The following is a 24,335-nucleotide window of genomic DNA, read 5'->3' as shown; positions in this document are numbered from 1 at the left end:
TCAAATGTTCTCCCAACAGATCGGGCGCACAATGGAAGTATACGTTGATGATATATTGGTAAAAGCACTCGGGCCTAACTAGGAAGGGCCTTACCGTGTTGTCCAATCAACCAAACCAGACTCTTACCACTTAGAAGATCTCGAGGGCCGTCCACTCTCCCGCCCCTGGAATGCTGAGCATCTAAAGATTTACTACCCGTGACAAGATAGCCTTTAAGGCCCTCAATAAATATGCACTTCTAAACGACAAGCCTCTAAGGCTCTCGACAAGTGTACGCCTCCGAGCGACAAGCCTTTAAGGCCCTCAATAAATATGCGCTTCTAAGCGACAAGCCTCTAAGGCTCTCGACAAGCCCTTAATGAAAGCTCCATCCGAAACACTGATCGGGGTGTACGTGGCAATAAGTCATAGGCGGACGACGATTTGAAATCTTAACCGTCGCCACACAGCAGCTGAATATTGGTCCATGGATGGGAAACCCTGAGGGTGCGTCGCTTCAAAATCTCGATGACAGGATAATATCTGCACATATGGATGGTTCATCGGCCGAGGCGGTCGATCTTTCGCATGTTTTCTCTCCAAGTCCGTAACCGACCTCGAAGAGTAGGGGGCTTCTGTTATGGGAAGATCCGAGCCCCTTATAATCCCAAGGGCTAACGTCATCTGATCGGACGGATGACTACCAGATCGGCTCGGACTGTAAGTGCAGACGGACACTCCGACGAAGGCTTACTGACCACTCTGATTAAGACCTTATCCGCCAGAAGGTCCGAGCCAAGGCCGGATCCCCAGGTGGGCGTGCCATGAGCTAAGCTTAGAAACTACCATAAGTGGACGTGACAAGTTACTTCTCTCGCAGACACGCACGATGCGCATAAGATCCTACACGATCCTTGAATTGCGTACAATATACCCACGATCCGAAAATCATAATGATTGAGACAATCGTGCCGAGATTAACGGACACAGACCATCCGGCAGCCGGGTATCAATACATCAACACCCCATTGCTACAAGGACGCAATATCTCTTACCCGAAACCTACCCACACTACTTAGACCCAAATTCTCAGCCTGAATTTGGCATCGGAGGGTCCCCTACTCTAGCCAGGGTCTCCTTTGTCCTTGTCTTGTGCAGGCTAACAGGACTTGGTTCGAGTGCTCAGAGCTCGGAGAGGGTGAACCAGATTTTAGCATCAACAAGTAGTATTTGGCATCCAGAGCTAAGTTAGCCTCAATAATGGTTCGTAATGCCGACCTGTTCTAGATCCCTTGATCTAAAAAAAAAAAACTTCCAAAATCCAAAAACATCAAATATTCCAGCTTTACAAAACATAAAATCTTTCAAAACCTGCATGCAATAATGTGTCTTGTTTGTCTATGGAGCCGCATGAGTTTGAAGTCGACACATATGATTTCGACATTGAGTTAGACTTCGAACTCATGGGTATAAACAAAGCACAAAATGGAGAAGATGATACAACTTATGACTTAATGGGTGGGCGTCATTATCACGGCAACTTCTGTGGTGTGTTTCACTCTGTGCCGTGGATAGAGCTCTATATCTAGCCAAGTTAAGCTGAGCTTTGCTACTCCGGCTACTTCAGCTTGAGCTTAGCTCGATCTTCAAGATCAAAATGCTAGCTCAGCTTGGCTTGACTGTCGAGCCAAGCGAGCTGTGTCGAGCTGAGGTGAGTCAAGCTTCTTTGATTCATATAACTATAAGTCTACAAATAAAAAAAAAAAAACTTAAGAACAAATAATGAGATATTAAATTAGTGTATTATAGTAGGAAAGTTAAGTTAGTGTATTTATTTCATACAACTACAAGTCTATAAGTAAAAAACTTAATACATCTTTTATAGTTTTAATATTCTCCTAATCCGATATCAAATCCATCATTTTCGTTATTCGTGCTTGGGTTGGTGGTATGCTCTCCAATATGCTCATTAACCCCCCATGAATCAAAAGGTGGAGAGACTTTTCCATCATGTTCTTTTATAGATTTAGCTAGCTTTTTCAAACTTCTTTTGTGAGATGATCTATACCGAGTACTCAAGATCTTGTAAAATGAGGCGAGTCTGGAGAAAAACTTTGATGAATTCTTGCTTCTCGTGCTCGGCCTTGCTTCGGCGTCATGTTGTCGAGGAGGACATCATTGATATCTTGATGTATATGCCTCTTCCTTACTTAACTTTAAGGCTATTTGTAATTGCTCTTCTTCCAATCTTCTTAATCTAGACTCTCACTTTTCTTCTTCCTCCCTATTATTTTCTTCTTTCTCTATTTCCGATTCTTCATCAATTACAATAGGCCCATTATGGTATATTTTGTGGCTAGTTGTATTCGGTGTGGGGAGGAGGTGGAAGGCTTCTTGTTGGAATCTGAGAGCTTGGAATAAAATTTGTACCTCCCGTGATGCTCTGTGACATGGTTTTGTATCTCTCCGACAAGACAAATGTAATTTCAGCCAATTTATTTTGTTTACAAATCTGGTTCCCACACAAATTGTATTAAATTTTCATTCTTCCAAAGTCTGGGGAGTAAACTTGGGACCATAATCCCAAATGTTGGTGGATGAATCATTTGAAGACATTGTTGCACATCCTTTTGTTGTAAGAGAAATATTTTTATAAGAAAAATAAAGAAATAAACAAAGTATATATAACTTACAAAAAAAAAAAAAAAAAAGGAACAAGAAGAAGAAGAAGAAGAATGGGGGAGATAGGTTAAGGTTTATGAAAGTGAGTTTAGGTCCAAATCAGTAAGAGGGATTGGTGGATTTAGATTTATTTAATTTTATAATATATATTATTAAAATTTGAAATTATACTCAAGCCAAGCCAAGCTTGAGCGAGCCGAACTCTACTTTGCTCGACCTCGTCTTGTTTTCAAATGAGCTAAGTAATGAGAAGCTTGGCTCGCCTCGAGTTAAAGTTAAAGCCAAGTCAAACTACTCTAGGACATATTGGCATATTCCTACTTCAACTAAAGCGGTGATTACCGCAATTTTACTAACTGTGGATTTGCATTTTTTAGGCACACTTTAAAACGATCTTGATGAAACACACATCACAGTGGTCCCCACAAAACCCCTGAGCCCGTCCTGACTGTATTTAATCCGCACCCGTTAGTGGCTGGCAAATAAGAAATGAAAAATGACCAACGGTCCATATCTTAACAGAATACATTTTTTGAGGATGGTTAAGTGCATCTTACTGCTCATCAACTGACTGGATGGATAGCCTCAATCACCGCAAAGGTGGCCGCAAGAGCAGGCTCTTACTCGCCTTAACGATAAGGACTCAACTCTCCTCTATGAACTTAGTAAAATCAGCCTATTTGTACACAGAATCGATGCCGGCAAAATCAAAGTTTTGAATGGGCAAGCCCAAACAGTTCAAAATTCAGACCCAAGCCAACCCAGGCCCTGAAGAGAATCCAAAATATGGAAACGAAAGATCCTAGTTGTATTCTCATGAAAGAAGAAACCATGGCATCCAACCTTAATTATGTTGATTTTCATTAAAATGTCAAATGGTCAATAAGCTGCTTGCTAGTTCGCCTACTTTATTTATACAAGATAATGAAAATGGGTTATTCAAAAAGGAAAAGATAATAAAAGCACTTTACATTAGATTATCGGAAGTCAGCGACTCAGTTAGCCTAGCTGCAGACTGAGTTAGCCTAGCTTTCCTGATATTATTGAATGTCTTTATCATAACATTTTTGCATCTCAATTTGCGCAGTTAGCAATAATCTTCCTGTGGACTACCAAAAATCTATTTCACGTAACTTGGTGAGGAAATTTTCACAAGTACAAGACACCATGTACATGCAAGACCTATTGCTCATGCAATTTGAAATCCTCATTTTGGTCAACCAACTGTAGAATCCTTTACTCGAGGAGGTACTCTCCACCTAACCATGCCATGGAGTGGGGAAAATCCCGAGTCTCATGTAAGACAACTAAATGCACCTTATAAGGAACTTTTTTTTTTTTTATCACCCGCACACACACCCCACACACTCACGCTAGTGGTATTTCACCACTTATGGATACTCGAACCCTTGACCGGGTGTTGAAACTCCTGAGAGTCTACCACCCGAGCAAGAGTAAGGTGTGGCCAAGGAACTTGGGGAGCTTCTCGAGCACAGGATAGGCTGTTGAGAGAGAGAGAGAGAGAGAGAGAGAGAGACTATTCATTATGGGTAACCCATGCTCCGGGCCGAGTCAAACAGCAAAACTTCTCTCTTAACTGTTAGGAAATCTACGCTTACTATTTATTTTTATCTCTACGCTTAACTATTTATTTTTATCTTTTCAACAAAAACTTCGAAATGCCCAGAGAGCGGTACGGATGGCACACAGCCAGTTAAAAATTACTTAGAATTGCATATGGAGCATATAATGAATTCAAATTAAACCGTCAGAATTATGGCTCCCAGTTTAGATGTACAGGGAATAAAAACGTTATGCTTATTTGGTTATTTAGTTATATATCTGAATATTAGATTGGTCAAAATTTACTGGACAGTTAAAATGAAAAAAATATACCGACTGACTCAGCAACGGTGGGATTCATATTCTTTCCCACAGTTTTCCACAAACATGCTAAAAGGGGGAGAGGCCAACAATATAAAAAGGATAAAAAGATAGAACGTATTATATTTATACAATTTGGTCGAGTCCACGAGTGGGCCCATGGGCACAAAACAGCACAATCTGACCATTCATTTTGTGGGCCCCACAAAAGAATGGGGATAGTCAAAAGAAGCCCTTGCAGGGCGTCATAACCATTCATCTACAAGTTTCTGCGGAGGGTGAATTTGTGATAATGCATATAGCAACCAGGCCATGAACATTAGCTAGTATGAGAGACCACACAGTGCATCATCTGATTTACACTGTAAAAGAGCAATGGAGACAAACCCCATGTCTCATGACATCTTACTCCAGCCGCTGGATTCCAGCACATGCATTTGCCATCCATCACCGAGGCAGTATTTGGGACGCAATCTCCTGATTGTCTCTGCATGTCCGGCCGGAACAGTCTCATTTGAAAACACTTCGTTCCATATCTTGTAGAGATCTGGTAATGGGAAAAAAAAAAAGGTTACTGTAAGAGGCCAACTGCTATGATATTCTACACCAGAGATATTGCAATTAAAACCAGAAAATAAAAAATAAATAAACAATAAATAAATAAAAGAGAGAGAGAGAGAAATGAGCTTAAGCTCACACGCCCAACCTCTCAATCAAAAAAAAAAAAAAAAGAAGCTCACACACCCATCTATACATGACACCAAGTGCCAACCTAGCATGTCTGCATATCTGACCAATGCATCAGGTGGCTCCCACAATGCAAATGATCTGGCCCGAAAATAGAGCAGTCCCCTCATCAGGTGTATGAAAACAATGGACAGTTTACAAAACGTTGGTACCAGTCCACATTCATCATATGCTTCACTTGCCTGATGAGTGGAGAAACCTGATTTGAAGCCAGATATACATTGTGGCAGCAATTCCTGCACACACAGCTGCATGTTGAGGTCAGTGTGTGCATTGCATAACTTGCCGGACTGTACATAAACCAGAAACAATATTCCAAGCCATACGGATTCGGCCCAATGGGAAGTTGGATGTACCTATGCTCACATATTCAAATGAGCTGCAAAAATAAGTCCGAATTGAATGATCTTAAACACAGCAGCAGAAATATGCGTGCCCATGTAAATGTGACTTTTTTGCATGCGTGCGTGTCCCCCAAACGGGTGGGGCAACAAAGCATCAATTAAAGCAAGTAGCAGAGCAATTGACTTAAAGCAAGAAAGGGAGCAGTTGATTTTGGGAATAAGTAGGCCATCCAGTATTAAATATCAACGATGGTACGTTGCAAAATCCAGACCATGGAAAATGTTTCGGTAGTACAAGGAATGTAAATGTTTATGAGGTAGTGCGAGGTAGTATGAGAAGATTTGATGACCTAAATGAGGTCATGGTCCTTGATAGAGTGGGAATGGTGGAATAGGATTCACATTGCATGCCCCAATTAGCAGGGATAAGGCTTAAGATGATGATGATGATGATGATAAGAAATTGAAAATGCATTTGAGTTTTGACAAGCTATCAACTAGATGAGTGCTAGTTTTACAAGTGTTCCCATAGTGACAGGTGGCCATGGCATGTAGTTGTAACTACTTGATTGGAATATGCCCAAAAAACAGGCAGTGTTAATATTTCTTCCATTCTTAGAGTACACATTTGTTGGCTGCACCCCAAACTCTGCTGCGTCCTTGCTTGCAGCTTGGCAGGGCCATAAGCTAGGTAAAGTGAAAACCAGAATTTGGAGAATGGCGATAATTGCAATTTGGTGGGCCATCTGGACAGAAAGGAATGAGAGAGTCTTCAACGACTCTCAGGCTACGGCTAAATCTGTGGGATCCTTCGCCAAAAAGTTGATCTTTGAATGGGTGACGAATGTAATGGGTTTAAAAGACTATAATCTTGTTTTCTTAGGCTTCTAGTTTGCCTTGTGGCTGCTATCTCAGCAGTCCTCTTTGTATGCTTTCTTTCTTTTAATAAATTCTCTTCGTTACTTTCAAAAAAAAAGAAAAAAGAGTACACAGACCTGTGAGTGCATGTGAGAGTGCATAATGTCTTCATGCATTGTAATGCACCATATGGTTGCATACCTTTTATCATTTAAAAAAAAAAAAAATTTAAATCTAGAACTTCTAAATTTTAATAATATCTTTTGATTGGGCTTATCAGTTGTAAAAAAAAATAGTCAACAAAAAAAGAACCAGTAGAGGGAGAGAAATGAAGAAAAGATTCTCTTCTCCTCTCTTCTTCTTCCTCTCCACGTTTTCCACAATGTAGTCTCTTGAGTTTAACATTCCTAAAATTGCATGCCCTGATTTTTTGCCATGGCCCATGGTGTAGTGTGCCAAATCAAAATATTGTAGGCATTTTCCATGTGTCCACATGGAAGTTGATGTCCAACAATACGTCTAAGAGAAGTGACTTGCATAGAATTAAACCATACCAGCTTTGTCAACAGCGGAAAGACACATGATGATCATGTCAAATCGTGCAACCTTGGTCAAATTATCTAAAATATCAACAGCCAGCTCCATCTCCTCCCTACAAATTTGAAATAGAGGCATTAGAATAAAAGATCCAATCGTACAATCGGATGTCATATATATCAAGTATACATATAAGAACATAGAGATGCAACTTACAAGAAAAAGGTGGTTAGGCACTTGATGATGTCAATCAGTATGGGAGCAGATAGAGCGTTTTTAAATATCTGTGGTAAAGTATTCGGCGGTATAGTCTAACCATGTACAAAGATAAATTGGTTACAAGTTACAACACACTGATAGAAGACATTATAAGAAAGAAACAAATTTTTTAATTTACCCCCCTATCTTGTTGATTGAGCTTTGCTAGTCCACAAACATGTACATGTCAGCTAATCCACATGCCACCACATATGCCAGGATGGCAAACAGGTGAAATATCTAAGCCATCCATCAGGTGGACCTCACTGCATATATGTTACCTCTCAAAGATAAAGTTGGTCCACTCAGTAAGTACGAGATAATATTAGAAATACATACACAGGTTAGAAAACTTTCGGCTGATTTTTTCAGAACTGCACATTTGTTCAGTTAAATGTGGCCGACCTGACTAGTGGACTGATCTAATTCATAGGATAGAGAATCTACATAGTAACCTTCTTATCAAGGTGTTCCATAACGGTGACGGTGGCCATAATGGCCACCACTGTTACCATTATGACATGGGCAATAACGGCAATTATGGCTCCTTTTTTTTTTTTTTTGCAACGGCCATTTCGGCCCTGTAACGCTTAATGGTTATGACCGTTACTGTTATGTAATGGCCATTACAGATGTTACATAACAGATTTGGGATACAGATACCATGCTTCTTATGGAGGGCTTGGGAATTGCATTGCCATATGCGCTGGCGTGTGCATTAGCTGACTTGTACACGTGGGTGGGCTTAGTTTAGCTCCTCGTTGGCATATATACCCTAATTTTCTACTTTTTGTAATAGAATAGTACACAGTTGTACCCCTATGCAGTTGTACTATCATTTACCAAAAGGAGAGAGAAAGGGTGCATGTATTGTAAAGAGGATGCAAATAGTGGCCCCCAGGAAAAATTGCAGGATAGGACAACTGGAGTTGAATCAGAAACCTTCAGCAAATGGGCCTGAAGGACATGGTCATCAGAGAGTGCTCTCCAAGAAACCTCAAACTCGTAAGCTGACTTTGGTGTGGTAATCTTTTTTGCTGCGGCAGCCAAAGCTTGAGAAGCTGCACGAGAAGCAAGCTCTTGCACTGATGCTTTGAATTCATGTTTTCCATCAACACCATTGCTTATCTGTTTGAAACCACGCTATAGAATGTTTAGACACATCTAAAAACATTTAGAAGGAAACTCTATTGAGTTCAAAAGGAAAACTTTGTCGACCAAAGAACTGTAGACGGATTTATAGCTCATCTACCAATCTAGCTATTTTTCATGAAATAATTAGGGCTGTTGGCATATAAACCCCTGCCTTTTGGCCTTTACCCAAAGGCCCCTCTACCATACAAGTATTCCTAAACAAATCCCACCTTTTCATTCATTAGTCCAAAAAAAAAAAAAAATGCCAGTGAGCCATATGTATCATTAGTGTATCTTTACATGGATGGGTCTAGATTGCATTGTCTAGATTGGTCCACACTATTGGCCAATGATCTGAATCAATGAAGTCCCACGTGCAAACTATTGATCAGGGAATGCACGTCTACGTCAGGTCTAGATTGGTCCACACTATTGGCCAATGATCTGGATCAATCAAGTCCCACGTGCAAACTATTGATCGGGGAATGCACATCTATGTCCAATCACGTGAATCGTCTAGATTGCATGATCTAGATTAGTTTAGACCACTGACCAATGGTTTGAATCAATCAGTGTAGGTCCCACGTCCTAGTGTGTTGATTATTGATCGGGGAATGTGCGTCCATGTGCCACCAATTGATTGGGGGGAATTCCACCTTAGAAATTTTTTTATCAGAAGGGCAATTTCATCTTTTCATTTCCTTGGAAGAGATCAAAGCCAAAACGATTATTTCCTTTTGCTAAAGGTTGGTTTTTGTGCATTCCTTCATGCTAGCATAACAGAAAGGCAACTGAGGGGAGTAATCGACTGTGGTTTGAAAAGGTATGGGATTATTTAGGAACACTAAAATGGCAGGTATGTACTTGGGAATATGCCAAAAGGCAAGGGTTTATATGTCAAAAGTTCAAGAATATATGGTTCTTGAGGGTGACTCTCATACCTTTGTGCCGGAATTTGGAGCTGCACCTTCCTCTGATGCATCTAACTGTTGTTCCCAGCTATTGTTTCCAGAACTCATAGTTATGCTCTCTATTCCCTTCATAATGATTGCAGGCTTACCAGGATCCTTCCCATTCTTGTCCTGCACAAAGGCAGTCCACAGTTCAAAAACGCTCTAAGCTTTTTCCTGTTTTCCTTTTTAATTTTTATTTCCTATGAGTAAGAGAATATGCACTGATTGAAAAAAACAAACACCAAACTAACAAAGCACCAAGAAATTCAAAAGAAGATTCCATCCAAAATTCTATTCACCTCTACAAAATGTTTTTTCCCCATATACAAGCAATGTTATCAAAACCAAACTCAGCAATTGAACAGGAAGCTTGAACTGCTTATCAGTACCTCGACCTGATCAGCTTGAATTACAGTAACTCGTGCTCCTTGAGAGTCTCCTTTGGCTTCTGTTTCTGAATCCCTTACTCTCTCAAATCTTTGAATGGAATTCTTCACTGCATCAGAGGTCTTTTTGACAATTTCCTGCATAAGATAGACGGATGAATCATACATAATTCCATTTAGAAGGCAGCCTATGATGCCTACATGAGGGTATGGGAACAGATGGATATGCTTCCATGCATCTCCTGACATCCTTCGCAATGAAAAGTTTTACCGTAATTCATCTGTGAGTAATGGAACTGTATACGATACAATCATTGGATTAAAAAATAAATAAGAGAGAAGCATTAAAACCTAGCATACAGGATTAATGAATGACCTAACATGGAAAACAGGGAGGCTCAGGTTAAAAAAATAATAAAATTAAAAATTAAAAAAATTAAAAAAATTTAAAAAAAATTTAAAAAATTAAAAATTAAAATATTTAAAAAAAAAAAAAAAGAATAAAAAATCAATAATCATACCTTATCGTACAGTTCTTTCACCTCGGTGTACAGTTTCCTGAGCTCTTGGTTATTAGGTTCAAGCCTTAGAGCAAACTCAGAATCTGCAATTAGCCATATGTTGTAACATGTAAACTCCCACCACAAAACTGATCAGAAAATAGATGTATTGATCATGATGAGTCAAAAATAAAAACATACTTAGAGATTTGATATACCTTCAATGGATAGCTTGAGTTTTCTAAGTTCTTTCCTGGCTGTTGCCCGGCGTGAGTATGCTTTTATGTAACGATCATCTAAATTTAGGGCTTCTGTACAGTCATTCTCGGCTTCTTCAAACCTAATACATAAGCAAAAAAGGAAAATTAAAGATGCTAAGCATTCTTAACCCAGAGAGAGTGCCGCCTGCAAATGAAACTATGGAAGTTCAAAATAGTTTCTTTGCTATAACATGATAATCGCATCCCTCAGAACTTATATCTCTAAACTATAAAGCTGAAGTAAATTAAGAACATAAACCACTGGTAAGGATTCAAGAATGAATCATGAATCCATGATAGCATAAGCAACCATACATGCTGCACACCCGAGGTACAAGTACAACCATAAGCTTATGGTGGTACTGGGCAGATGAGGGGCCCACGTAGTGCCCAAAAGGCATCCCACCCGTCCATCAGATGTGTCACCTCAAGTTGCTCCAAGGGCTCATACATCAGCCTAATCAAAACTCAGGTGGAAACACAGAAAGGGGAACTGGGAGAGAACAGGCACCCTTTATTTTCACCAGGGCCCACCTAAGTTGTGTAACTATCTGATTTTGGCCTGAGCATACTTCATCCAGCCAAGATGAAGGGTTTGAAGTTTGAACTAACTTTATATTATATGCACACAACTTGGTTAGCTTGCCACCCAAAACAACAGAGGCCATCCACTCTCAACTTGTTCCCTCTGCTGTGACCAACCTGAGTTTTGGATTGAGCTGATTTTTCGTCCGTTGGGCAAGAGGTCACCCCCAGTCCCCCAGAGAACTCCAACAGGCTTCCATAATTCCACTTCCAACTACCATGGCTGGTATGCTAGTTGGGATAGCAACAAATTGCACCCAACTCTTGGAGTCTTGTAGCTTCACCGTTACAACAGCATCATAAGCTAGAGTCTTTTTCGCTTCATTGTTACAACAGCATTATAAGCTAGTGACCGTTCTTCCTTTGCTGATAACGCTGGAAGGTAGGGGTGCAACTCAGGCGGGTCGGGTCGGGTGGGGTTAAGGATCAACCAGACCCCAACCTGACCTCAAGAGAACCAAACCTGCAACCTGATCGGGTCTAAATTCCAACCCGAGGTGCCCAAACCAATCCAACCCGAATCCCCCTTTATTCAGCCCTAACCAACTCAACCCGCCCAACACCCAAATACATGTTGCTATTCCCAACCTGACCTAACATAACCTGAATTTGCTCAACCCAAATCCGAACTGAGGACCCTAACAACCTGATCCAAACGCAGGTTTGGTCAACCCTAATCCAACCTGAGGACCCTAACAATCTGATCCAATCTCAGGTTTGGTCAGTTGGGTTTGCGTATACCCAAATCCAAGTTGCAGCCCTACTGGAAGGTAGAGATGGACACTTGCATGGCTCAATCTCAAATTTTGGTAGGTGAAATTGAATCCACTTCTAGTGACAGTCACAGAATTTTAGTGGCATCTCTTAAGAAGACATTCCTAGGGGATAAATTCACCTTTTAGTTGAACAGCCATGTCCATCCTCATATAGAGCATTTCCATGAAAGATTCTTTTTTTTTTTTTTTTTTTTTTTTAAATTATTTTCTTTTCTTTTCTTCGTCTTCTTTTTTGAGAGAGCATTTCCCTGAAAGATTTTTTTCTTCGTCTTCTTTTTTGAAAGAGAAAAATTCCCTGAAAGATACTTTAGCCAATCAAAACTAAAGGCATATTCATGAGGAAGGATGATTGAGCAACATGAATTCTTAAACAAAAATAAGAGTGGTTCTCGTTACAGAACTTTAGACATCATTGATGGGGCCAGAGACATTCATGTTATGCATATTTTCAGAGAATTGCTCATTATTTGATAGGATGCACAATTGGGCAACAAAGCTTCCTCAACTTGGTGCCTTGTTATGATCATTCTGAACTATTATGATATCCAATCTAATAAAATACAATTTTATGATTCATTGTCAACGAAAACACTCTCATCCTTGAAGTGTCTGCTATGAATGTAGGGACTAATTTCATCATGTTAATGGATACAATTGGCAAAAGGACATTAATAAAACTCACCTTTTGATTTTGATGTATGCCATTGCTCTATTTGCAAATGCAACTGCTGATGGAGACAATGCGATGCTTCTTGAATAGCACTCAATCGCTTTATGAAACTTTTTTTGCTTATAATACTCATTGCCCTGTGAAACAAAAAGATAAAAAATGATTTCAATAGAAAGGCCTACAGGAATATAGAATCCCATATTGTAAATCAAAAGGGATTTCGTGGAGGAAAATAATTCCTACCAGTTCTTTCTCTGAAGCTGCATCTGGGGAACCTTCCTCAGTCGTTAAACTGCCTGATATACGACCGATTGCATCCGAACTTCTCAAGTAATCAAATTGTTGTTGTTCACGGCTGCTTCCTAATGCAAATTTCGGATCAACTTCATTTGCTGACCTTTTCATTTCAACTGTGTGAGCTTTTTTTCTTAGTCCTTTACCTTCACCGGCAATTCCTATCTTCCAAGAGGAGGATGCCTTCAAAAAGTGTCAAGGGCAATATTCTGCATCAGAATTTTGAGCTGGACTCCTATCCTATATTATTTAAATAGTAGGATGATAATCCGTGCATTTTAAATTGAGAAATACAATACAATGAATGGTTAGCATGCCCGTATGTTAAATGAGGAATTGACATCTAGCCACCCTGGTTGATAGAACACTCCCCTTTCTTTCCATTTTTACCATGAGTAGAAAGAAAGGGTATATCTATCAGTTAAAGTAGGTGAAAATAGTGGCTCCATTATCAATCTATAAAATAATAATAATAATAATAATAATTAATAAATAAATAACATGACAAAATTTCCAGTTTAGATTACCACAATTTTCTCCTCCTGCATATGACCTTTCAGCTTTTTGTCTTTCTCCTTTACAGAATGCTCCCAATCTTGCAAGTCATTTAAAAAGTCCTGGAAATCCTGGAAAAATAAAAGCCAACTTCCCACTTAAATTTTTGAAAAGCAAATAATTCATGAGAACTCTGGCAAAACTAGAGCTAATAAATGTTCATATGTTATGCTAATTAGTAATGACAAGAGCAAACATTCAAGAAACCCTATTATGGGATGAACGGAATTTAGTGGCCAGGCATGGCGTTGTGGCTTAAAACAACAATGTGGAACTAATAAAGATCCAAACGCATGTGATGTAGGGATAGTTGGGTCACTTACTTTCATCATCATCTAAGCCTTTAAGTCAACTAAATGGGGTCAGCTACACGAATCCTGTTCTGCCATTCCACTCTACCAAGGGCCATAACTTCAATTAGACAAAGGTCGATTACTTTTTAGTCTAACTATTTTAGTTCATCATTTTCTCGCTAGTAGTTTCTAATCTGTATCTTGGAGCTTTACGGACTCCACACAAGTGCATCGGACAGCTCACCCACACTCTATGTGCCAACGTGGGACAGGGGTGCAAGACCCAAGCTGTCCATCATGAGGGCCTTGCGATAAACATACCCTCTCTCAAAAATCAGGCTGGTTGACACATCGGGTGGCCCATGGTTTACAAAACAAAACAGCTGAAAATAGAATTTCTAAAAAAGGTCATGTTGTTCTAACCCCACCTGTTTCTAACATTGAGGCCAACCAGAAGGGCAGACTGTGGACCAGTCCAATTTTCAGTCGACGGCATCTAAAAGGTCGGACCCCCAGATGAACAGCCTGGATCTTGCACACGTGCCACATCACCACATGAGGTGGCCTGTACATGGGCTGACCTATAGACACATGTGGGCTTAGCAAACCACTTTATTGTGGGCTTCATAAAAAATGGGACATGATGCCTAAAATCTGCCCATCGGACAACACTAAGCATCCAATCAGACGCTTCCCAATGGGATATTGAAAACAGTACAGCCCAATAAAAGTTCACAAATCTGAAATGCAAGGAAAACATCATCCAATGGAGGAAATTTTGGAGCATGTCTGGGTCATGACAGATAGGTGCGACACAAACACTACGCAACAGATTGTATAAATTTCAAAGGTGTACACCAAGAGTCGGCACACACATATCTCTGGCCATCTAAAAATGGTTGGCTGAATGTAGCAAGCGTTTCAAAAATGCAAATTTTCAAAAACTCCATTTTGAACATTGCCGCCTGCCATTAGAGGATGGTGGAAGATACATGTTCGCCGACTGTCAGTACACACAGCTAGCACACAAGCTTTTCCCAGTTTCAAAATACATTCTTTTGAATGCCGGAGAAAAGCTCACGACAGACTCCTCATTGCCTACGATCTTTTTACCAAAATTACTGTTTAAATAAGCTAACTATGAATTCATCCATCTCTGAAACTTCGGGCGGATTTTTTATTACGTAATCAAATGCATTTGTATAGAAATGGATTAAAATTGAAGGCTTGATTGAGTTAGGGTTTCGATAGAAAGCAAAGAAAACGCGATTCGACGAAAACACATCCAGACCGAGAGAGAGAGAGAGAGAGAGAGAGAGAGAGAGAGAGAGAGATACCAAAGCTTGGTCACGGTCGTGCTTGTTTGATGAAACCCTAGCCATGGCGAAATTCAGGTGGAAGTGCAGGGCGGACGCGAAATCTCTCTCTCTCTCTCTCTCTCTCTCTCTCTCTCTCTCTTATGTTTCTTCGCGAAGAACGGAAGGGGGATTTTGTTTCGGGGGACTGGAATCCTCTACAACGCCTGTTTTACAGGCTTCGTAAAGCAGCTAAGACTGTGGGTCCCACCATGTTGTGTATGTAAAATCCGCACCGTCTATCAGGTTCTAGCTCGATGCTAGGCTCTAAAGCGATAATTAGCTAGATCAACCACTCCAATGGGACGCACCACATGGAACAAATGGGGATGGGCGCGACTTCGGTGGTTCCCCGGATCCACCGAGGTGGGTGGGATCCCTGATGGTGGGGCCCACGTTGATGTATTCTCCTTATATCCACGCCGTCCAACCGTTTTGAAAGCTCATTTTAAGTCATGATCACAGAAATGAAGCAGATCCAAATATCATTTGGACTATACCACAGGAAACAGTGGTGATTGACCATTAAAAACTTCTTGTGGGCCACAAAAGTTTTTTATCAATCTGATATTTGTGTGGGGCCTTCATCTAGGTCTTTTTTCAACTTATCAAAAGCTTGGATGGCAAATAAACATTTGGGGTGGCCCAATAAGTTTTCAATGGTGGAGATTCAATCAACAATATTCAATGTAGTTAAGATTGGAAACTGCTTCATTTTTGGGATGTAAGGTACATAAATCACAGAGGCCCCACACTTAAGGATCCACCAAAAGCTGTTTTCACCTAATGAGAATGGTATGCCAACCATAGGTTTGTGTGTGGGACCACGAAGTTGAAGAGAATATATAAAACTCAGCAGATACAAATCTCATGTGACTTGTGAGCCATGCCATTTGAACTTAGCTGTCTTGGGAGCAATTTTACATTATTCCCATAAATGTGTCTCATGTGAGATTTAATCAGTATGTATGTTCAAATGATGGTTCCTACTGGGGTCCTTGCTCTTACTCGGGAGGTAGACTCTCTGGAGTTTCAACACCGGATCAAGGGTTCGAGTCCCCATAGGTGGTGAAATTCCACTACGGCCTGCATGTTAAATTAAAATTTAAATAAATAAATAAGAAGAAGATGGTTCCCACTTGATGGATGGAGTAGAAAGAGGGTGTTTTATGCCGAAAACAGGTATTAGAAGGCTATTCCCAAAGCCTGTTGAAGGCAGCAGGGACCATGCCCGAGCACTGTGGGGCCCACAGCGTTGCATTCATGGCATCCACTCTGTTCATCAGGTGAGCCAATGTTCACTGTACATTTCCACGTCCAAAATTCAAGTGGGCCACGCAATGGGAAATAATGTAGACCTGGTGCCTGAAACACATCTCTCCATTTAGTGCTCCTCTGTTTCGTTTTAGGCTGATTTATCTTGATCCGAGGACAACATGATTAACAGGTTGTATGAAATATATACTCCAAGGTGGACCTCCACACAAATTATGGTTGAATTGGATCTTTTGGATAAAAAATGTAATGAAACACATTATCTTCATAGATCCAAACCCTAAGGATGCCAATGTCCGATCAGGTCAAATTTCAAAAAAAAATAAAATTAAAAAGGTTAAAATTACACCAGCATTGAGTGCCGGCGCCAATGAACTTACTACAATGAAAATTGCCCATGCAGAATCTCTATATCAAGAAACCTCTTCTCAAACTCTCTAAGATTAAGGAGATGGGGAAACTATCACCTTTACCATTGGCAGGATTTAAGGGAGATACTATCCATGCACAAGATGATAAGGTAACAAGGTGTGAAGATAGAGAAAGAAATATGTAAATCTCTTTTCTTCACAAGTTGACATCCAATGGAAAAGATATCATGTACTCTCTTTTTTTTCGGTTCTTTTTAAAATAAAATTTTTTTAAAAAAAAAATAGCAGTAAGATTTATATGTAAGGGTGAATTAAAGTTTTAAAAGTATACGTTAGTTGTGCTCGATTGTCTCGTGGACTTTGCTGTATCCTAATGTGAAGTACTTTTGTTAATTTGACTCATATATGCACGTAGTCATGAACTAATCCCTTCATTGTATAAGTTATCTACCGTATATTATGATCTTATACTAATCAAGTAGTGGACCATTAGATCTACAATATCAAATTATTATCAAGTGTGATAAAAATAATTTTAATGGTTATGGTGTATCCTAATGTGACGTACTTTTGTTAATTTGACTCATATATATACCAAATCCACTAAAAATTTCACTTGATGAGTCCCTGTTCTCTTAACCATGGCCAAAATTCTTTGATGTGATTTCCATCGATGAGATAGAAATCATAAGGCAAAAGATCACAATCGGTGCGTTTGGCATCACCAACTCCAAAACCAACGGCTTGGACATTATCTATGTGCTTGGACAATGCTTCGAATATCTATGTGCTTTGTTATGCTCAGAGCAAAGCTCCCCCACTGCCTTCCTTCCACCACCGGCTGCATCTTCCTCAATGCATGATGTAGAGTGGGTTGCAGACACTTTCGTGGGTTGCAGACACTTTCATGTCCAAGATGGACCAGAGAAGGTCTGATCGAAGGCAAAAGTGAACAGGACTGTCAGAACACTAAAACATGCATATCTCGCAAACCGGAATAAGTCATTTGACGTACCATATATGATTTTGGGTAGGAGAAGTTGATTTAGCCACCCAATGTTGGGTTGCCTACACCGAATTTGAGAGATTCCATCAAATCGACGGTAAAAATACCTTGTATTTTCATTTTTACTATTTATAGTAAGTTTTAGCTTGATCATAACTCTTCGTCTTTGAGCTTTAAGAGTTGTGTCCTCCATGAAAAGGCTTAGAAAATTTAGGAGAACAACATGGTTAGGCCAAATAGGACACTTACTATTTTTGGCCAAAAACCATGAAGTCTAGTGGAAATCATGACAGTCTAGTAAGTCACGAATTTTAGGAAGTTAGAGTTGTAGTTTGATTGTGAAACTTCTTCAAATTTATTATTAATCAATTTATTTCAAAATTTATTAGGATTTATTTATATTTTCTATCTCTACTCGTAGATTCGAGGAACCTGTGAGGAGTCCATAGAAGCTCCTCGGATTCAGAATAGTTATCCTTGAGGAAGATGGTGATCGAACTCATCACGTTCATCTCTGTGTTAGTGTGCTTCTAGGCCTATGCTAATTACGGCTTCCTGAGCGACCCGTTGACAGCCGTCATGATGTTTTGGTATGTGGTTCATTCAAGATTGTATCAAATTCAGTGAGTTTTAATGACATGGTGATTGGGGTGGTGCAGAATTTGACATTGGAGGCATATGGAGAGAGAATTTTATAAGATGTACCGATTAAAATCGGGTTGGGTCGTCCATCCACTACCCATGGGTTTGGGTACCTATTGACAGCCCTACTTGTCATGATCATTTTCTTCTGCATGATCTTAAATTATCATATTTTTCATTAATATCTCTTCTAATGCAGAACCCTTTTTTTTTCACACAATCTCAGGAAATGGTCAATCATCTTGTGTTATCAATTATCCTTTCAGAGCTACATGGCCCTAGAGTATGTTGTCCACGGGCAGTTAACGGAGAAGGCGATATTTACAGCCACGGAATACTAGTTATCGAAGTGATCACATGTCAAAAGAACAACTCCTTGTAGGCCAATCTCTCATGTCACTGTGAACTTTTTCATGTTTAATCTGTTAGAGAGAAATAAATGATGTATATTTTATTTTGGGTGCTCACTTGGAAAGCATACTGTTTTCTAATTAATAAAATAGGTTAGGCAGGTCATTAGTTCTCTAACTATCAATTTTCCTTAATTTCCCTTATTATGCTCTTCTCCAATAACATGGTATCAGATCTATAATTTTCATAACAACTTTCAAGTTCTCGCATTCCTAACTCCAAATTTATTCATTTTGGCGGATATGAGTGCACTATATATGCTTTAAAGACGTTGAGTGAAATGATAACATGGAATCAGAGCTATAGTTTTCATAACAAATTTCAAGTTCTCGCATTCCCAACTCCAAATCTATTCTTTTTGGCTGATATGGGGGCACTATGCTTCAAAGACGTTGATCAGTGAAATGATAACATGGTATCAGAGCTATAGTTTTCATAACAAATTTTAAGTTCTCGCATTCCTAACTCCAAATCTATTTATTTTGGCATATATGGGGGGCACTATGCTTCAAAGACGTTGAGTGAAATGCTTGATCCTAATCTTGGAGGCCAATGCTCGGAAGATCAAGCTCTAAATGTTTTTCTCATGGGCCTTCCGTGCACGCAATCATATCCTAATCTACAGCAGCCAATGTGGAAGGTGGTCAAAATGCTGACTGGTGAGGGAAGGGACCTTCCTCTTCCCACTCAACACCCTTCTATCATGATCGAGGGTGCCAAAACCAGTAGTCATGGTGGTGTAATCTCATAACTTGTTCTCCTCTTCTGTGAAATAACCTGTTCGGTGAATTAGATGTCTTTGAGTATCCTAAGAGGAAGATGATCAGTTGGGTGTTTAAAAATGATTCCTTTCGCTCTACTCAACTAAGGGTGTGTTTGGATGCTCAATTGGACTGAATCGCAATAACCTAATTCAAACTAGAAGATATTAATGACCAAAATGGAAGCAACGCAACTTTAGTTTTGTAGTGACAGCCAAACCACTGATTGCAATTCCATACATTTCAAGTTGGACCAGAAAAATTGTAATTTCTATTAGGGGGCTAGCCCGCCACTTTGATCATTTCTACTTTATTGAATCAAATTATTGAAATTCAATTCAATCGAGCATCCAAACACGGACTAATCAAGGAAACCTCTAGTATTTCAACGACTTTCTTTTTTTTCGTTCTTTCGGTTTGAGCTGAAATTAAGTCTTTGTTGACAATTTGAGTGAGGTAGCTCTGAGCTTATCAAATTTTCAAGGTTCTTTCATCTTTCCTTATTATTGGTTTCGGACTAGCTTCACTGTAAACAGTTATATGTGGATTGTCTTCTTACCTTTTGGATGTATTATATTCTTACCTTTTGGATGTACTATAATATATTGAAATCTCTCCCATACAAGAAATATAAATATATATTCTTTTTCATCATGGGATGCTTTCTCTTGTTCTTAATTGAGACTTACACTATGTAGTATCAACTTGTAATTTGCTTAGGATGAGGCATTATATGAGAAATGGCCCACATCTTTGCATACTATACATGGGTTTTCAATTCCAACAAGCGGGTCTCACATTTCAACAATCTATTGATTGGGCTGCTGAGTCTCACCATGGATGGAGAATGCCCAAAAAATCTTTCACATTGGATCCTTTTCAGCTGAATATGAACCATTGTTCAATTTCTCAACTGCTTCTATAGGCTACAAATTGGCAGATTAAGAATGCCCTATCAACGGGGTTTTTAAGGCATAGTCCATTTGCTGATGGGTAAAATTGATCAATGGTCTGGATTCTGATCCATGCGACCCACTTGTCTGAGTTGAAAACCTGTGTATACCATGCAAAGATGTGAGCCACATATCCTGTAATACCTCAATTATGGCAGTTAGCTTACTTGATATTAAATTTGGAGAAATGTCATTAGGTGGAGGTTGATTGTGGTCGATCATGGAAAACGATATATTGTCATCTCATGAAAACGACTGGGTGAGATAAGTCTAAAAGGGTAGAACAAGCTATGTTCTTTGGCATGAAAAATGACTTTGGAGACTAAGTGGGGAAATTGGAAAGAATACACAACATCATTTTTTTTTCTCTCATCATTAAATAAATATGCGTTTGGGATGCCTCAAAATAGCAGTTGGGTGGCAGGATTCAATAGAGAGAAGGATCCTCTAGATCAGGGATTACATCTCCTAGGATAGGATTTTCTGTGGAACTTGTATATGTCCATTAGTTGTACAAATCCTAATCTCCCATATCTTGATACTTCAATAAAAACAACTTGTATATGAAATGAGTAAAAAGCCATTTTATAACCTAATATCTTTACATTCTTTTTATAGTATCAGAGCAGATCTCAAGAAAGCAGACACCTACCATTGCATTGAGAAAAATCTCAAGCATAAGCAACCCCTTCACCAATCACAACCTGACCATCAAAATCCTTTAGGATTGATTTACCCAAAATCACATAAAACAGATACCATTCAAAATCCCAATCTTGGCTAGTTTTATCGAAAACAAATAGCCAGAACGCACTTCGGGCTCTGCTATTTGTTCTTTACCAAACAAAACATCATTTCATCTGCTGGTGGCCTTGAAAACATTTCCTTCGAAAACATGGTTTGAAGGCCATGTTTGGCATTCAACAATTCAACAGAAGACATCACATTCCTAACCAAATGAAAGTACTCTTATTGGTGAATCTAGTCACCGTACGTCCGTCGTAAAACCTTGATAAGGCAGTGATAAGATTCGATCACATATGGGTGTTTCTGACCATATATACCCATTTCGCATTTCATCTCTTCCATTCAAACCAAATAGAATTTCCACCATAAACTTGTTTGGAAAGAGATTTCCTCTGCCCGTTTTGGCATGCTATAATGCTTGACAGTAATACTGAAGTGAATTGAAATTGATTTCTGGTCCCCCATGCTTCTTTGTCATTCTCCAACCATCATTTTCCTTTGAAAGTGAGCTGATCGTCTGTATCGATGTTGAAATTTTTTCGTTCCATTGAGAAACTAATGGTTCTGATTTAGGCACATGAGAGCCAAAGTGTCCCAATTTAAGCTTGGCTTAATCAGCTAAAATTGGAATTTGAACAGTCTGAGCAGTAAGGATCACCTAACCAACGGGACAGATCTTACGCACATGTGACTCATTTCCACGTGTGAAGCGAGTGCAATTAGCATTTTTCTAGAACATCACTAATGAAGATTGAGACCAACGGGACGGATCTTACGGGTGAAATCAGGACCTTCCCAAATGTGGGACCCACTTCGGATCGCATTTATGTACCTTTGCTTGCTGAACATGGACCGTTAACTACTTTCCTTCTCTATCGTTGGTTTGAGGGTCGCTAATAGGATGGCATAGATCACCCAATTCGGTGCGGTTTTCAAATGAGGGCCATCTATAGTGGGGTCCACTAGATGGTGGGTGCCGATTCGTGCATGCCTCGTCTATGTGTTTGAAGGAGGGTCCCAATTCGTTTGTCTTGGTAAGATTCTTCCATCTCAACCGTACGTCCAAAGACGGTGGGTGGGTAACTGTGATTCCAAATGGATCTCAAAATCCCATTTCAAGTCGTGTTGGGATTCCCATTTCAGTTCATGTCGGAACGCAGACGCGCGCGATGGACTCGATGGCATGCCTATACCACGTGGGTCCCACTTTTGCTCCACCTAGGGTCATGATAAGTCTCCCTATTTGCGCTGGGGGATGGTCACATACTATTCAAATGCATGGTAATTATCATGTGTTCGAGATGAGTGTGGCCCACCCCTTGATGTGTATATGGAATCAAGTCCGTTCATCTGGTGTGTCTTTGCATATTCACTATATATTCCAAGAATTATCTTGATGCAAAACTCGGATAGAACACACCACATGGAGCAATGTACAATCACACCCAAAAGCTTTATATTAACATTGTGTGGCCCACCTGAGTTTTGGAATTGTCTGACTTTTGGTGTCCCTTAATCCTGGTGGGGCTCACCTGATGACCCGGCTGGATGGCATATAAACAGGACAGTAGACGCCAGGTACTATCTGGAATATCCTAATTAGGTGGGTGTTACTCTCCCCAATATCCCCAGTTTTTGTCCCTTTGGTGTGGCCCACCTAAGTTATGGATGAGGCTGAATCATGGGATCTAGGCCCAACCGGATACACACATCTCGAACGCGTGGTAGCTACCATGCGTGGAACGCTTGTGACCATTTTTCTATTGTTGGGGGACCTCGAAAGTATATAGAGATGAATTAAATGAAGCAATCTAATTCGGAAAAAATCACAGCGCATAGTAACAGTAAACACTATAAAAGTATAAATGAATTAAAAAGCTCAGGATACCTCTCAATGCCGACTACACTCGTATAAGAAAATCTCAATCAAAATCGGAAGTAAATCCCACAAACTTGCAAATCAATAAATCCACTTCGATGGCATTGAAATAATACCAAAAACATTCCAGCGACCACCGGCCAAATATGAGATGGCATCGAACATACATCCAAAAGGCACTTAAAGTGTCCAACAATCAATTCGATTTATTCTAGTTATTGACAGATGGTTAAATCTATAGATTTAAGACATCTACCTACTCCTACGTGTCTAAATACATGCATATATTCATTGCATACGTTAACAATATTGCAGGCATGCGTTGATGTGTTTTGGGGACTGGAATGGTCTCTGTGTTGCCCACCTATATTGTGGATATCGCCAATTTTTTATCCCCATACGTAGAATCGAGGATAGGACCTGATGCACGGAGTGGATACATATACAAGTGGTGGGCCCCATGTTTTGGGATATTGCAAGTCATGGTCTGAAAGAGAATGCTGCAGTTATCAGCTTCAGATATCCGAAGAGAACACCGGACGGTGCTGATCTACGAGATGACGACTACAGATCGTGACAAAGTAGGCCACCGAAGATCAGCCCAAAGGCACTGAGCAGCAAAGCTACAATTGAAGGGAGGGATGTTTGCTTTAGTTCTCTGAAGTCTGATCTATCCAACTCAGCTGAAACTAATTTCCACATCTCAACCATCCATGATCTCCATGCTGTGGGCCCCACAAGCATGAGCAGCATGCAGAGATAAGAAGAAGTAGAGTCCAAAAAGGAATGTAACTCAAGGTTCCCCACTTACTAGGGAAAGGATTTTGATAAAGAGGTATTTGGATTGCAAGTGGATGAATTATACAATACGTGGTCCTGCATGTTTACACATGGTACACAGATTTTTTATTATGAAAAGTGGGGCGCATGGATCGCTAATCAAGACATTGGACTGTTGAGTTTCCTTTATTTGATGAAGATTTCCCCAAAAATTCCCAATGAATGTGGGCCATTATTTCATTTTTCTTCTTAACCGTCTATCTTCAGGCACAAAATTAGAAATTTGAGATTATCCTATCAAAGATATTTTTGAGGTACAGTTCATTACGATGGGATACAACAGACCAATCGTCTGGATTATCAAACCAAGGGCCACATGTGTCATAATAGAAAACTAGTGTGTACTGCACAAAGATGTGGTTTATCAACTTGCAAGCTAGGCATGCTTGTGTTGTGTGA

At 39.8% G+C, this 24,335-nt stretch overlaps 1 protein-coding gene across 2 annotated transcripts; it reads right to left on the bottom strand.

Annotated features, from left to right (window-relative positions):
- Positions 1 to 4,640: 4,640 nt before the first annotated feature.
- Positions 4,641 to 15,903, bottom strand: LOC131230814 (uncharacterized). Of its 2 annotated transcripts, none has more exons than XM_058226810.1 (12): positions 15,034 to 15,903; positions 13,376 to 13,474; positions 12,798 to 13,031; positions 12,567 to 12,691; positions 10,482 to 10,603; positions 10,285 to 10,367; positions 9,767 to 9,901; positions 9,366 to 9,506; positions 8,233 to 8,433; positions 7,249 to 7,343; positions 7,050 to 7,147; positions 4,641 to 5,093 (listed from the first exon to the last, which is right to left on the bottom strand). In XM_058226810.1, the coding sequence occupies exons 1-12, from the start codon at positions 15,076 to 15,078 to the stop codon at positions 4,942 to 4,944; spliced, it is 1,530 nt and encodes a 509-aa protein (XP_058082793.1). In that variant the 5' UTR covers positions 15,079 to 15,903; the 3' UTR covers positions 4,641 to 4,941. The 2 variants fall into 2 exon arrangements, with proteins under 2 accessions (XP_058082793.1, XP_058082794.1); XM_058226811.1 differs by having other exon boundaries at positions 8,233 to 8,418; positions 15,034 to 15,873.
- Positions 15,904 to 24,335: the final 8,432 nt, after the last annotated feature.

The sequence above is a fragment of the Magnolia sinica genome, chromosome 17 (genome assembly GCF_029962835.1).
Source record: "Magnolia sinica isolate HGM2019 chromosome 17, MsV1, whole genome shotgun sequence".
NCBI classification, from domain to species: Eukaryota; Viridiplantae; Streptophyta; class Magnoliopsida; order Magnoliales; family Magnoliaceae; genus Magnolia; species Magnolia sinica.
Note: the sequence above shows the minus strand (reverse complement) of the source record. Positions and strands in the feature narration are given on the sequence as shown.